This window comes from Zeus faber (assembly GCF_960531495.2).
Source record: "Zeus faber genome assembly, chromosome: 13".
Taxonomy (NCBI): Eukaryota; Metazoa; Chordata; class Actinopteri; order Zeiformes; family Zeidae; genus Zeus; species Zeus faber.
In genome coordinates, this window is record NC_137198.1 from 17,983,211 (window position 1) to 17,999,900 (window position 16,690).

At 44.8% G+C, this 16,690-nt stretch overlaps 1 protein-coding gene and 1 long non-coding RNA gene across 2 annotated transcripts in view; both read left to right on the forward strand.

Moving 5' to 3' along the window:
- Positions 1 to 959, forward strand: part of LOC307239257 — a 17,894-nt gene extending 16,935 nt beyond the window's left edge. The window contains exon 3 of the long non-coding RNA XR_013844466.1: positions 582 to 959. This is a non-coding gene — a long non-coding RNA (uncharacterized lncRNA). The remainder of the gene's footprint in view (positions 1 to 581) is intronic.
- A 6,426-nt stretch (positions 960 to 7,385) lies between these two features.
- Positions 7,386 to 16,690, forward strand: part of runx3 (RUNX family transcription factor 3) — a 52,923-nt gene continuing 43,618 nt past the window's right edge. The window contains exon 1 of the mRNA XM_080012823.1: positions 7,386 to 7,446. Within this exon, the coding sequence (XP_079868949.1) occupies positions 7,389 to 7,446 (58 nt within the window). The 5' untranslated portion in view covers positions 7,386 to 7,388. The remainder of the gene's footprint in view (positions 7,447 to 16,690) is intronic.

The window sequence follows — 16,690 nt, forward strand, 5'->3', positions numbered from 1 at the left end:
GAGGTTAAAATGGATTTAAGATATAGATTTTAAGGATCTATATCTGTTCAAAGGATAAATGTTTGACCTAGGGGCGGTTTCGCGGACAAAGATTAGGCCTAATTCGAGACTAAACACACTTAAGGGGCTTTCACATAGGATGCGGTGTGCACTGCGCTGTGCACTGCGCTGTGCACTGCGCTGTGCACTGCGCTGTGCACTGCACTGTGCTCTAAACTCCATTATTGTGTACTGTGTAAAGTGATTTTATTGGTGTCCGAATTCACCAAGCTCGAAGGATATCCCTGTCATGGAAACAGGTTTCCTACCAAGTGAGCATACCAGCAGTGTTTAAATACAGCGGAGATTAGTGATATATGACCAATGGCCATTAAATATTACAATGACTATCTCTCTGTCACTATGTCATTAAAATAAGATGTTGTTGTGTGAAGACATCTGATGTGATGGTGGGTTTTTCTGTGGCAATATTATAAATATTATAAAGCACTGTGTAAAGGTTTTAGGCACAGTAGATGTTTCACAAAAACATTTGTCTTAGACGATTATTTTATATCTTCTGTGTGTCAATATTTCTGTAGCATGACAGCGACCCCAAACACACAGCCAAAGTCATAAAGAAGTATCATCAGTGAAAAGAAGAACAAGGGGTCCTGCAACAGATGCTATGGTCCCCTCAGAGCCCTGATGTCAACATCATCCAGTCAGGCTGGGATTCCATGAAGAGACACAAGCAGCTGAGACCTGAGCCTCAATGCCCACAACAACCATGGAAAGTTCTCCAGGGTGTTTGTTTGGAACAACCTGCCTGATGAGTACCTTCAAAAACTGTGCCTAAGTGTTGGTGCTGTTTTACAGACAAAGGGTGGTCACACCAAATATTGATTTGATGAAGGTTTCTTTTGTTTACTTCACAATGTATGTCCATAACTGATAAATAAAAAATATTCATGGCATTATTTTTGAAAGCATCATCACTTTACACTTCATAATTTTTTCACTAGTGCCTACAACTTTTGCAAAGTACTATAGTATATAAATATAATAAATTTATATAATATGACGTATAGGCCAACCTAACTTAAAATTCTATTTAAATAATAATTATTAATTATTATTTTATTAATATTATTATTATTATTATTATTATTATTATTATTATTATTATTATATTAATATTATTAGTATTATTAGTATTATTATTAGTATTATTATTAGTAGTATTATATATTTCATTCTTATTATTAATTTATTATTATTATATTTTTTATAATTATATATTATATAATTAATTTGAATTTAATTAAAATTAACAATACCTTTAACCCTATTCCTGTTGCAGAAGGAATGACAGCAGTCATATTTTCATATTTTCAAAAGGCTTTCTCAGTCATAGACCTGGTTAAAAAAAGGATTTCCAGAAGTAAGATTAGAGCTAATCTAGGTCTAAGTGAAGGCTTAAATTAAACCTTTGGATTCATAGATGTGGCCCTCCAGGTCGACCTTGACAATTGAGAAAATGGATTATCTGGGCTAACACCAGCAGCATGACTAGACAGAAGGAGCCAACTAGTCCTGAATGACCTTAGTCTAGGACTTGCTAGTCTAGAACTAATTCATCTCAAGTTAAGCAACGTCTCAGAGTGGCACTTTTTAATTCTGAGTTAATTTAAGTAGGATTAGCTTTGTCCTGATTTAGATTAAACCCTGTCTGCGGAACCCCGCCATAAAGCCCTTTTAGTTCGGGGAGCTTGACGATGAGCAAACCCATCCAATCCCAACCTCTCCTTCTAAACGCCTGGCTGACGATCATGTCTTCCATCCCTGCTCCGTCATTTCAGATGCCATGACACTGGTCTCCTCATGTTTCGGAGCCTGGACAACCGCAGCACCTTGGCTCATCCCGGCTCCTGGCGATCTGCTGTCTCTGTCGTACTGGGCTGCGAGGACTGTGTGGACGTCGTATACACACAGCTCCTGTCTGTGTACGTGAGGGAAGTGTGTGTGTGTGTGTGTGTGTGTGTGTGTGTGTGTGTGTGTGTGTGTGTTTGTGTGTGTGTGTGTGTGTGTGTGTGTGAGGCGACATGGCGGCCCTCCCTCTCCTCCGTGCGGTTACCACAGTCTCCATGTCGGCTGGAGCCAATAAATAAATAATGGGCCCGGTGATCACTTCCAACCGTGATACTGCACACTGAAACCACTGCATCTGGGAGTGCCTCGCCAACAACGACAGCAGGCCCGCAAACAAACACACACACCCACACACACACACACACGTAAACACACAAAAACAAACAAGCACACACCAGCAAAGTTGTGCATACACAGATACACAAACACACACACACACACACACACACACACACACACACACACACACACAAACAAACGTGAGTACTCACACAGACATTTACAAAAACAACCACAAATAAACAAACATGCACTCATGCACAAAGCATGCAGACACACTCGACCACGTCCCAAAATGCTGATCCGGTGCTGTGCTGGATTCATTTTAAAAGCAGAGTCAAAACTTGTAAATAAATCCTAACTGTAACTGTATTGTAAATAATGTTTCCCCATTTTTAGGCCACCACAGTACGTTTCTGTAACACCAGGTTATGGTCAACATGCTCTCTATTACTCACACCCTTTTTTTTCATTATATTTTGACACCAACCGATCGCCACGTCGCCTCTCGAGGACGTTGAGGGGTTTGACAGTGGGAAATAATGATAGAATGATAGATGCGTACTTAAGTTGTTTTCAGTTTTCTTTTACCCAAGCTTCTTGACCCTTGTTGACTTGCACTGTTTGTTGCTGCTGATAAGATAAGGTAAGATAAGGTAACACTTTATCTTATCTGATATTATTTTAAAATGTCACACCATGGACTGGTGACAAGACCACACACAACCTCTGGAGTAAAAACCATCTCCTCCGCGTTACGGAAATCTCATTGGAAATTGCAGTAACTGGGTCCATCCTGTCAAAGTCCAGGATAATCTTCCGGGAAAGGCTCGCGTCTGAGGTGCAAGTGAGGAGCTTGGACATGGTGCACAAGCCCCAAAACGGACCAGAGAGGGCGGGGCGGTCCCGTAACCATGGCGTTTGATGCAATGACGGCCACTTCATTTTAAAAGCCTCGTCGAGTCCCACGCTGCATTCCACGTTTATGGGGAACATATGGGGAAGCCTGCAATTTTTCAGACCACAAAATAAGACCCTTTGCAGCTGGACGCACGACCGCACTGGGTCCTTTTTGCCTGGCGAGCCACACCCGAGAGGCGTAGGACCACTGACAGTGATTAAACCGCCACAGTTTTCTCAGCAAAACAGGAGTTATATTAAGCTTAAATACAGGGGCTTGATAAACAAGGCCTGGGCAGGGGAACGAAAACGGGCGAGCGAAACGAAGGCCACAATGATCCTGAGACTATTTTCCCCTCACGGTCATGGGCAGTCCAAAGCCATAAGATACATTTCAAAACATGAAGCAGATGTTTACCTAGACAAAGAAGAGAAAATACAGAGAGCTTAGGGAAAGGCCTTGACTCCGAGAGCTTTTTCTCAAATGTCAAGTTTGGACTACGAAACAATCGAGCCGATTTCCCTTTCTTGTGCAATGTTGCAGGATGATCCTGAATTGGGTTTTTGTTGTTGTCTTTTCCTCTTTCTTTTCTTTGTTCCTGATTGAAAATCCAGATGGGACGTCTTTTGTCCACCACAAATGTACAAAAATAGGGAAATCGACAATGATCTGAAGCAGTTCTTCTAAAATATATATTTAAAATGGCAGTTGTAGTAGGAAACACGGTTCTTTTAGACTATTCATCACACGGACAAAAATAATAAGGTGCGCCGGTGCCAACAATCAGGCAGATAAAAAATAACGCGCAGCGGCCACATGCGCAGCCTAAACGTCGAGCTTGATTCAATGGATTCCTCCGTACCTCAGCTCCCTGGAGCTATATATCTGCTTGAACACAAGCGCCCTTCACATCAAGGTCTGACCATGTAAAGGACGGAGTCACGGAGGGAGGTTTCTGCCATCCATCCCCGCGCTGCCAAGCCCCAGGCGGAGGTCCAGGTCAGGCTGGGCCGGGCCGGGCGGGCGGGCGGGCGGGCGGGCGGGCGGGCGGCGGAGGTGTCGGCAGAGGAAGCATCGCTGTGAGCGTGAGGTTGCGTCGGAGGCCCAGTGGCGGCCGGGCGGACGCGCCGATAAAAGCCCTTGGGGCCGCGCTGTGGCCTCAGCCTACGGCCACACTCGCCGACACGCCGTGTCATTTAGCCCGCGCTGCCGCCTAACCCAACGGCAAGTGCTCATTTACAGGGCAGTGCGGGTTACCGGGGAGACACACACACACACACACACACACACACACACACACATGCACACACTGACAACATGGTACTGTACGTAGACATACAAACATGCTGCGGGTGTGTGCGGCCGTGTTGTCCGGCAATTAGCGCAGGCTAACGCAAAAGAGGTGTGAAACACAGAGTATCAAAGTAAACACACGCAGAGAAAAAACAACATCAAAACAACATGCACACACACCAGCAGACACACACACACATGCATTCGCCCATAGACATGCGCATACAAGACCACATATATGTAGGCGCGTGGCATTACAACAGGTTTACGAGGGAAAGGGACTCAGTCACATGAGTGACCAGACGGTGGTTTGGGTCCGATGTCCTGCGGCCAGACATGGTGAGGCCGACAAAAAGACACAGGACGCATAGAGAGGAAGTTCGCCTGCACCACAGACTGGCTATAGGACGCACACACACACACACACACACGCGCGCACACACGCGCGCTCTCTCGCGCACGCACGCACGCACGCACACACCCACACACAGTGATCTCTAGGTGCCATCCTGCTGGCGTTTCTGCCTGCTCTGTCTGTCTTTTGTCCACTATCGATTTGATTTCCTTGTTTTCTGTTTTCCTGTCCTCTTATACGTTCATGTCGGCATTTATCATTTCCTGTTTTCTCGAGCGGAACAGATTAAAAGAAAGACAGCAGTGAAGTTGCTCATCATGCTCATCTCTGCGCTGTGTGCTTTTTTATTACAAATAACCACGTTAGTCAAAACCCTTCTCTCTTTACAGTCATGTAAACTCAGATAAACAAAAGAAGACAGAACACAGTTCACACTTACTATAGAGTCAAATTCAATGAAATGTCTTAAATATATAACAGTCAAAAAGAGGCTTCATCGCATTCGATAATAATGGACGTGGAATAATGGTTTTAAACTTGTAATTTTGATTGAATTTCTTTTTTTTTTTTTGGCATATTTATTTTCTTGTTTTTCTTTTTTTTTTGGTGGGTTTTGTTTTGCTTTTTCCCTGCTGGTATGTGTAGTGGGAGGATGTTTGAGAATATAGCTCAATATTGATATAAAGCCCCTAATTGTAACTCTGATTGGAAATGCCCTTGAATATATTAAAAAAATATCCATCCTGGTGTAACTGATGTGGTTCAACTTTTCAATGAATACCATATCAAGGTCCCAACTCCTTCCACTTAAGCTCGGATAACAATACCGTTGAGCGGTGAGCAAGGGTGGAGGCTTGGTTTTGCTGCCCCGAAAAAAAACACCAGTTCCTACAAACACAGATGTTGTGTGACTCAGACGAACGCAGAAACCCGTACGGTACCGCCGAGCCCACGCTCACGCACACACACACACACACACACACACACACACACATAAGGCCAATCTGTAAAAAACATGGTTTACAGGTATAGGTATAGGTGTAGGGGGACTCTCTTGCAGTCTTGGGTCTTGTATAAGATGAAAAAGTTGTGATTATGTAGATTTTTAAAAGTGAGTAAATCAGAATATTCATATCAAATATTTTAAAATTACTTAATAATATAAAATATCATAATAATTCTATCTATCCATCCATCCACCCATCTATCTATCCATCTATCAATCAATCTATCATCCATCCACTAGCCCACCTATCCATCCATCCACCCATCTATCTATCTATCACTCCATCTATCTATCATCTATCCATCCGCCCATCCATAAATCTATCTATCTATCTATCTATCTATCTATCTATCTATCTATCATCCATCCACCGGCCCACCTATCCATCCATCCATCCATCCGTCCATCTCTCTCTACACACACACCACACACGCAGCAGTTTTCCTCAGTTTAGCAGAGAACACACTCTACTCTTTCCTCCTTGCCCTGTGAAAGTAAAGCTCAAAGCTCACTCGTTCGCTCTCTCTTTTTTGATTGATTCCGCCTCCCTCCTCTCACTTCTGTTTGTTTTCATGCATTGCGATGCCTCTCCGGTCCCTTTGATTGGTTTCAGCGCTTCCTGAAAGCCTCACGCAGGCCGCCGTCTGGGTAGAACTCAAAAGAAAACCTCCAAAAATTTCCAAAAGCACGACTGCGGAGAGAGAGAGAGAGAGAGAGAGGGAGCGAGAGACAGAGAGAGAGAGAGAGAGAGAGAGAGAACCACAGAAAGTAAAAGCTAACCGGTGAAGAAAAAAAGACAGAAATTGAAAGATGCCTGAAGGGGAGAGAGGGTGGGAGTGACCTCATGTGACATGTGACGTGGGCTCCTCCACTCACGGAGGGGCATGTACGAGTGGAGGATGGCGTCGAGGATGCAGAGAGCAAAAGATTGTGGCTTCTAGTCCTAGTTTTGCTGCCACTAAGGCTGTAGTCAGGGGGAGAGAGAGAGAGAGAGAGAGAGAGAGCGAGAGAGAGAGAGAGAGAGTGAGAGAGAGAGAGAGAGAGAGAGAGCGAGAGAGAGGCCTCGCTAACAGGCTAGCTGGCTAACCTCAGACCCCCGGCCCGCCGTGCAACGGGAGGACCGCAACCCCAGCCCTCCCCACTTGCCTGGCGCTGCCACCCGGACCCTGGCCACGAGAGAGGGACACCCCTCCACCCTGAGCCCTCCACCCACAGCCCTCCACCCACAGCCCCCTGGTGAGTCCACTGCTCGGACCGGTGCCTCGGAAAATAAACCAGCCACAATTTCCTCTATCATCTCTCTCGTTCTCTCTCTTCCTATTAGTCTCTATCCCCTCGGTCGTCCTTCTCTCCCCAATGTCCTCCCTCCCCTGGTGCCGCTGCTAACATGTGCTGCTGCTCTCTCTGCAGGCTTGTGGCTTGGGATTCCTGCGGTAGTCGCGAAACCCCAAATTCTTGGTTCTTGCGAGTGGGCTCTTGAGTTCCAGGGAGTTCTGTCCTATTGCACTCCCCCCCCCCCCACCCCTCTCTCGCTTTCTCTCTCTCTCTTACGTTCTGTCTTTCAAACCTCTTTCCTCTTCCTAGGTCAGTCCCGTAACGGCTCCAGATCGCGGGATCCAGATCGCCAGGACTCCCCCCTTGTCATGGCGTCCAACAGCATCTTCGACTCCTTCCCCAACTACGGCGGCAGTCTACTCCGAGGTGAGTACCATTCCTCCTCCTCCTCCTCCTCTTCCTCCTCCTCCTTCTCACTTCCCATCCTGTCTCCTGTCCCAGTCAGTCAGGTCTGCGGTTTGAGGGAAAGAGGGGAGGACAGAACGGGCTGCTATAGCAACCCCCCCTCCACACACACGCACGCACGCACACACGCACGCACACACACACACACACACACACACACACACACACAGACACACACACACACACACACACACACACACACACACACACACACACACACACACACACACACACACACACACCATCATTGCAGACAACTGTTTTTTTTTTTTGAAAAACAGGAACTGTTGTGTCCAGTAGCTCCATATTTAAGTTGATGAAGAAGTTTTTGTCCAACATCTGATTCTGTATGTTCCTTATCTGGATCTAAGTCCGCACACTGCCACTCACTCTCACACTTGCCTCTGTGGTCGCTATGTGTTTGCCAAAGATTTCTTGTTCTTCTTGTTCTTGTTCTTTCTTGTTCTTTTTTGCTCGTCATTAATTTCTTCTCCTCTGAGAGAGACACTCACACTGACGTCAAAAAGTTCAAAGAAATTACAATCTGACGGATCAATTAACCATTAGACTAAAAGGACACGTTCTTATTACCAAAAGAAAACTGAAAACAACTTAAGTACGCATCTATCAACCATTTGGACTAATGGAATCATTTGTTACTGCTACAGGGACCTTCATTAAGGAGTTCTTTTTTGAAACCCACTTTGTGAAACTCAAAGCGACAGGCTTCATCATCATTGTGAGGAACGTGCGCGGTCGAACCGTCCACCATCTTTTTAGGCCTTTGCCTCTGTGTCGCTCTCCGTTGCTCGCTGTACTCTAGATGGACTGGGGCCATAATGGGATTCTCACCACCGCAGACATTCATTATCAAGTTGGCCTCAGCCTCTCAGCCAGACTGCCAGCTCCGAGGCTCCATGCGAGCGGCCCTTTACTGGAACACAGGGCAACACAATAAAAGCACCGAAAAAAAAAAAAAAAGGCCTCAACCTATTGAGGTTCTTTTGCGCTCCTCCATTTCCAGAAGGTACTTTTGGTCTGTGCGGTGAGGGGAGAGCACTCACGCTCGCCCGTGATAAGTGTTACAGCCTTTATGAAGCCATTTGTTGCCATGGTGATTTCAATCATGGCCATTGTGAGGATTTTTGCGTGTCTGAAAATGAGAGGAGAGAGGAAGATAGCCCCTAGCCTCTGGTCACAACTTTCTCCAATACATCAAATCCCCAATCCCAGTGACAAATAACTAATTTTAGTGCAAAAAAAGATAAACATTTCAAGCTGTTATAATATAAATATCTAACGTCCCTTCGCAATTGGCCGACTAGGAACATATTTATCACTGTGAGCTGATATGATGATATGATATGATTGCTTACAGTGTTGGCGAGAGTTGGCTTGGTTTATCGGCGGTCAAGGTGGCGATGCCAATGCATGACTTTTCGTTTTGACTCACACTCACAGCCACGCTCATTTTCAGGTGGTGAAATGGGCTCGAGGTGACTTGGAACGATTTTCCCACATATTGAAAAAATCCCATCTACACGGAGAGCCCTTCGAACGCTTCCTGCTTAACAAACAAAAAGCCCCATCGCGTGTCATGGGAACGGGAGCATCCTCGTTCCCAGCGCCCCCCCATCGTACGGCAAGCCGAGGCAGTCACCCACGCGGCGGAAAAGTAGAAGAAGAAAAGTAGAAAGAAATAGAAAAAAAATCTCCCAACCGATTAAGGCAGGGAGATTTTAATTAGAGACAGCTTCACGAGAAGTACTACCAGCTCCTAATTGTTTGCAGAGTGTATCTTAAAATTTCTGGAGCCTTAGCGCTCACACATAGGCAGGCAGGCAGGCACACACACACACACACACACACACACACACACACACACACACACACACACACACACATCTGCGGCTCACATGAGAACAATCGTCTGATATCCCCAGTGGAACCGCGGTGACAGGGGATGATGTTCCAGTGTTCCTGCAGCTCCGTACAGACACCCAGGCATTTATAGTTTCCTCTTCCTCTTGACAAGTCTTGAACCCCCCCCCCCCCCCCCACACACACACACCTCATTTATTTTTCCCCCCCATTCAACCACGCGAAAATAATTCTCGCTGCAGTGCATGAATCAGCTGAACCCACTGGAACCGGACTGGAGATCAGAGATCAGATGGCGGGTAATGCTCGATTCTCCGACATTATCACTTCAGCGTGGCGGAGGTGGGGGAGAGCAGGAGGTCGGAAGGAGAGAGAGAGGGAGGGGGGGGGGGGGATAAAAATAAAAAATAAAAAACAAGACCGGGCGTTTAAAAAGCCGAAATCATTAGTGAATATGCATCATCGCCGCACAATTGGTTCTGTCGGGAGACTGAAACCCGACTGCGAGGGAACAAAGGCCAAGAGTCATTAAATCCTCGGGTTCAATCTGAAAGCGTTTTAAACAGAGGGACTACCTCATGTAAGCAAAATACCCCGGCGGTTTGTCGAACAACTTGCGTTACACAGACGAGGCAATTTGGGACGAGGCTCCCCCTTCCCTTTTTTTTCCCTTTTTCTCGGGGCTCCTCGAATCAGACCGAAGGAGGGAGGAACGGTTACAGAAAATAACGCTAAATCTCTCCGTCTGAAGGGTGGCTTTCCAAAACCGGACTGACTTGAACGCGCGTCTCATGGAAAAAGGGATGCGTTCATCGTTTTCGCGAGTCACAGAGCATTAGCCTGAGCGGCGATGCATCTGCGGTCCTGTCTGTCCGAGATAGCGATTAAAAAAAAAATAAATAAATAAAAAAGGCCCCGAAGTGTTTATTTTCTGTCCAAAATAGAATGAAATTATTAGTATTCATCTACTTTTCCTCCTTCAAATCGACCACAACCGCACGAATACTACCACTGCTGCAGAAAATATTTTCTAACATTTATAACTCTAAAGCTCTCTTATTTCAAACACGCAGAGAGAGAGAGAGAGAGAGAGAAAGGGAGAGCGAGATAGAGAGAGAGGGAGAGAGAGATAGAGAGAGACAGAGAAATAGATAGAGGGAGCGAGAGAGAGATAGAAATAGATAGAAAGAGAGAGAGAGAGAGAGAGAGAGAGAGAGAGAGAGAGCGAGAGAGAGATAGGAGCATGTGATGAGCTTCTTCAGATGCGCTTTGCGTGAGAAACTAGAGGACGCCTCACCTCAGAAACCTCAGCGCACCGGCTGAAGCGGAGAGGAAGACACACACACACACACGCGCGCACGCACGCACACACACACACACACACACACACACACACACACACACACACACACACACACACACACACACACACACACACACACACACACACACACACACACACACACACACACACACACACACACAGATGAGACATTTCACAAATAGTGATGAAAGAAAACACAGATGGAAGCTCTCAGCACTCGGAGTATCTCACCTAAAGTGTGCATTAAAGAAAGCATTAAAGTGCAATACTGTATATTGTGCTAACTTTATAATACACACGGCAACTCAAAATATGTGTGCATCTCGACAGAAAAACAGACCCACAGCCAATTCTCACGGCTATACTGCCATAGAGCACATCCTGTATATTGTGTATATTTTCGTATACTTCCTTCTTGCGACCGTTCTTAAGCTTCTTTTTTAAATTCCTTCGGGTGTGAAGATGTACTTGGCCGTACGAACAGATTCAGATTCTGAAGAAAAAAGAGAGAGAGAGAGAGAGAGAGAGATGGGGCGGGATCGCTGAGCTTCCTCCCCGACAACCCTGATCTGATTCAGGCGTTCGTACCGATTTGCTGATAAGAACCACCGAGAGGTGCCGCCCGCTCCCTTCGATGGATCCACGTTCCTGGTCGGACAGGAGTGTCCAGACCGCGACGCGCTTTTGAGGTTCTAGCAACGGACTCACTTCCCGCGGAACGAGCCGAACGCTGTCAACTTCATGGGCCCCTTTTGTGACCTCACGTTCAGGCACCGTGGAGCGCTCGCGTCAGGAGCCCCCGTCACCGCACTTCCACCCCCTCCCGCCCCCTTTTCCCAGCATGCTCCGTTATACAGGGGGGTCCGCTTTAGAGCGCGACGCCCTTGGGAGCCAGAATCCCTTTGTGGCGGAGAGAAAGGGAACCTGGGTTTATTAGGGTGGGAACGGTTTTATGTGCTTGGCTTGTTGCACCGTATGAATGGAAGTTGCAGGGTGTGTGCGTGTGTGTGTGTGTGTGTGTGTGTGTGTGTGTGTGTGTGTGTGTGTGTGTGTGTGTGTGAGAAATGCGGCGTGCCTCGCCACAGTGGTAGCAAGGTTATTTTCTGACGGATCTGGATGGGGATCTGGGAGGGGTGGTCTGGGTTTGCTCGACAAAACCGCTAGGAGGGGAAGAGGAAGAGGAGAGTGAGAAATGTGGGATGGAAAAAAATTAAAAAAAAACACAACTCTTCAATTCTTCAAGATGACTCTGATTAACAATCGTATACAGTGATTTCAATCACATAACTAATGAGTAATAGGTCTCGGTAGCCTGAAATAAAACACTACATTTGACAAAGCCCCACGCTGGCCTCGCCTGGATTTGTTCAAATATCCATGTGGTGAAGGTTTTTTTTTTATCATTTATTTTTTTACCCCCTTTTCAAATTACATGTTTTTGATTGGAATGTGTTCAAAGCTCCCTCTCGCTGGGTGTTTGGCCTCCGGTGGCAAAACACAGAGTTTGGCCGAGCCAGCCGAAATCTGATTAAGAGTTTCAATATTTTAAAGCAAAAGGCAAATAATAAAAAACTCATGACAGCCACGAAACGGTAAAAGCCCCCTGTCTCCAATTTAGTCGGGCATAATATCTATTTATAAAACTCTGGGCGCATATTGAATGGGAGCGGCCCTCTGGACTTGATTAGGGCTGTAAACGTTTCGGAGGTACTTATTTACTTTCGGGTCCGTCTCGTTGCTTTCACCGTCTGTCAACACCGCTTGATGGAAAACACTTTCAGGGGGTCGGCGGGCGAGACGGCTCCCAGGTAGAGAGAGCGGCTGCAGGGCTGGAGCGCCGATCCTAAAAACCTGCTGCATGGTTTTCGCTGTAAACTGCCATGCTCCCGTGCCGGTTGGTGGAAGGTTAAGGTTTGGCGTTGTAGTAAATAAAATTTTCTGGCGGTTCCTGAGACGACCAGAGGGGCCGGTTCATCCTGTGGCCGCCCTCCAATCTGATAAATGCGACCACGTGCCGCATAGGTCCCTCGGGTGCGGGCGCTGGGCGGTGGTGGTGGGGGACGGGGACGTGGAACCATGTTTTTAAACGTTGAACAACTTCTATCAACAAACACATATGGAAGTGGCCACCGACGTGAACATACCGTGGTGTGTTGTCGGGAGGTAGAGCTTGGAGCAGCATGGGATATCCAGCGAGGAGCAAATGTGATCAGAAAATAATTTAGACAATTGAATGGAAATTATATTATAATGTAAGTGGTGCATATTTCCACCTAATTATCTTATCTTACAAACTGATTTATTTCTGGATAGTCATTATCCACAATCCATCAGGTTCCTAATTTCTCATCCTTTACAGTTGATGGATTATTATAGGTCCAGCCTGTAGAGCTGGAACCCTATTGTAATTTTATGGCAGCCCCTTATTGTTATTGTAAGAGGAAAGAGGGGGAAGATGAAAAAAATTATCGGAATTTTGAACCCTAAAACTATCTGGAAAATCAACTTCTGCATAATACACGGTCACAGTCGATGTCTTGTTTAAACGGCGCTGTCTAAAAGTCTCATCCAAATTGATCCACATACGGAGCAGATATTAGTGAAAAACAGACCAAAAATTGAGCAATTTTAAGACCGACGTGCCAGTCCACCAGCCCGAAATACAGTATGTCCAACCCGCCTAAAACTATCTGGATGACATACTTCGGCGTAAGCTAGAAGTAAGTGTTGTTTAAACCGCTATGTGACAAGGATCTTGTGGTTTAATTCTCATGGTTTAACAGATATAAGTGAAAAACCGAACAAATCTGAGCCAGAATATTCATTTGATCTGGTTAACTGACACGCCACACGTATTGTTTGAAATCGAACGAGATGAGATTTACCAGAAGACGCTTTATGACATCATCATATTATTTACTATAAGTGTACGGATTCCAATTGAGAATGTCCAGTTGGACCCTGTCCAGGGTGCGAAGTGGAGTCATTCTGTACTTGTTCGACGTTACCAAACTATCGATTTAGGTGTATATTTATATCGCTTCTTACCTGGTAGATCTGTTAGATGAATACTTTAAATCAGTGGTCCACATTACTTTGCCGGCTTAATGAAAAATACAATAAACAGTTATCTACAGGCTTCGTCACCGTGTTCACTGGAAAGCACTGAAATGTGCGGCTGAGTGAGGCGTTCAAATTCCAACGAGGCATCAGAAAACTAGAAGCCGTGAATTGGTAATTACTAATAGAAATACCACAACGTTTTTCATATTTCACAGAAACGTAACTTACTGAAAATGTAATCGAAGTAAAGTAAACTCAATGTCATTTCAACTGTTATTGTAAATCTATGTGAATACGTCATAAATGACGTATAACAGACACAACGTCATCTCCTGTAACTGACACTGATACTTCAATGTATTAAAGGTAAGATAAGATAAAGATGAAAGTACTTTATTAATCCCCAAAGGGGAATTCCATTGTTTGCAGCAGCAATGACATACATGACAAAACACACATAATGTACAAAAACACACGTTCTTTAATTGTAAAATTAAAGGTAAGCTGAGAATAAGATATAGCTGAAAATAAAAAATAAAATACTTTGTTTGGAATACACCTCATGTATAAACATTTTCCTACAGCTAAACTTAACAAACTTTAATGAAAAGGCAGAAAGTGTTTGAAATCTTAACAAATTATTCCATATTAATTATAATTCAAAATTATTGTTGAAGTTACATAAATGCTGTCTGCATTACAATACAAAATATATTAAATTGAATTTTCAAATTGTACATTATTAACAGAATAATAGAAATTACAAATAAATGTATTTATATATTTTTAAAGTGAAATATATTTAATAATATTGTTGTAAAAAGTAATTACTGAGGTTGTTTTCGTCATTGTTACAGATGCTGAAAAAGATCAGAACAAGATTAGAACAATTATTTAGAACTGACCTATCTGCATAATGCTTCATCGAAATGCTTCATACGTAAAGCTATGAAAGTTGCATCCAGGAAATTCCATGAAAGTAATGACGTTACGGTTATACGTCCACGTCACCCTGAAGATCAGTCACAATATTCTAAAAGAAACTAGGGGTGTACCCGATGTAAGTCCACAATGTTTGATGTTTGTAAGTTTAGTAAATTGTGATGCATTTCACATAACACAAAGTTACTGTGTATTGCTGCCTGCAGTGTTTGTGTTTGCTGCTGTGTTTTTCAATAATAATAATAATAATAAATATTCTTATTACTATTGAAAAACACACGTTGTACATTAAGTCAATTCCCCTCAAATGAATGTTGCGATCGGTGAAGCGTAGACATACAGTACTTCCTGTTCAGAGACGTGAGTCGAACAGGAGTTTCAGTCAGAGTGAGATAGAGCTACATCTCGTTCACTAACATGTGTCGCAGTGCTATTATGAAAACAACAAACCAACAAAAACGAACAAACGCTTTGAGAAAAGATTGCTATGATTTTGACCATAAAACACGACATGCACGGGACACCGGCGTGGTCATCAGTTTGACTGAAAACTGAAAACGCTCCAAAAAAACACAGAAGATGGAATCACGGCAGATGCGCTCGGTCGAAGCAAATGCATTTTTTACTTTCACCCCGTCTCGAGGTTTTCAGAGAAGATTGAAGAACCCAGGGGAGCCGGGGGATTAAAAAGCATGTTTTTCACATCCCGATCCCTGGTCCAGACGGCATCTCCCTCACTTAATTACGAGCGACTTTAAACATTCAAAACATCTCTGGCCCATCCCTCTTCCCATAAGCAATAAAGAAAAAAAAAAGTTAATTATGGGGGAGGAAAAATGCAGATAATGATAGGATGCGAGAGGCTGCAGGCTGAGAGATGGCTTTTGATTCTCTATTTCCTTTTATTTTTCCCCACATCCCCCCCCCCCCCCCCCCCCCCCCCCTCCCAAACTTGTTTACATACAGCTAATTGTCCTCAGTGTAATAAAACATGCTTCTTCCCTATCCCAAAACGCAACTTTTAATCGAGGAGAATCGATTTTTTGGAGAAGGCAGCATTTTAAAAATGGCATTTTGTTTTTCACTTGGCCCGTTCATTTGGGGGGCAAAGTGAATTTAACGGAGCTGCTTGTGTCTGTGAGTGTGTCTCCTTAATTATGCTTTCTCATTTTGGGCGGTGCCCGAGGAGAAACGGTTTGATTATAAAGCATAATTACCCCCAAAATATTGATTACGCTGCCTGCACTTCAACAAGCCCACCTTCACTCTATACGTGTTTGCGATGTCGCCGCTTTGAATCCTGAGGCTATCAACCGTTGTTATTCACAACTGTGTGTGGCTTGTACTTTTTTTCTGTGGTGACGGTGGAACGAAGCCTCAGTAGAGAAACAAATGTTCTTGTTGTGGACAAAGACGAGTCAACATGAACATGAAAACACAAAGCTGCACACACACGCGCGCGCACAAACGCACGCGCGCGCACACACACACACACACACACACACAGGCGCAGACGACCGCTCACTGTGACTATGAGTATAACACCGCTGAGTCAGGAGTGTGGAGGAGGACGAGTGTGTCAGCATGATGACCGTGAAGTTTTTCTCCCCTAAATGCTGTCTGACCTCATCATAATAGCCGGTCAAGGCAAGCTGCCGGTCTCCTGACTTTAAATTCACCACCACCAGACTTAACTCAAAGGAATGTTTTATACTTTATTGATCGAGGGGAAATTCATAGCGCATTGTGTTTCCAGACGTCAAAAAAGGTCAAATAAATTAATAAATACTAATATGTCCCACTACCTAAGAGGGATATTCAAGTTGGGGGGGGGGGGGGAGGAAAAAAAAAAAAAAAAAAAGATCAAACCAACGGATCCGACCACGTTCCCTCGACACCCCTTGGATCACCGTAATCCAACATGACCGAAAGAGCCGACCTCGGAGAGCGGCGTCCGTGTTCGGCGGCTAATGTCTGACAGACGCGAACGCAGCT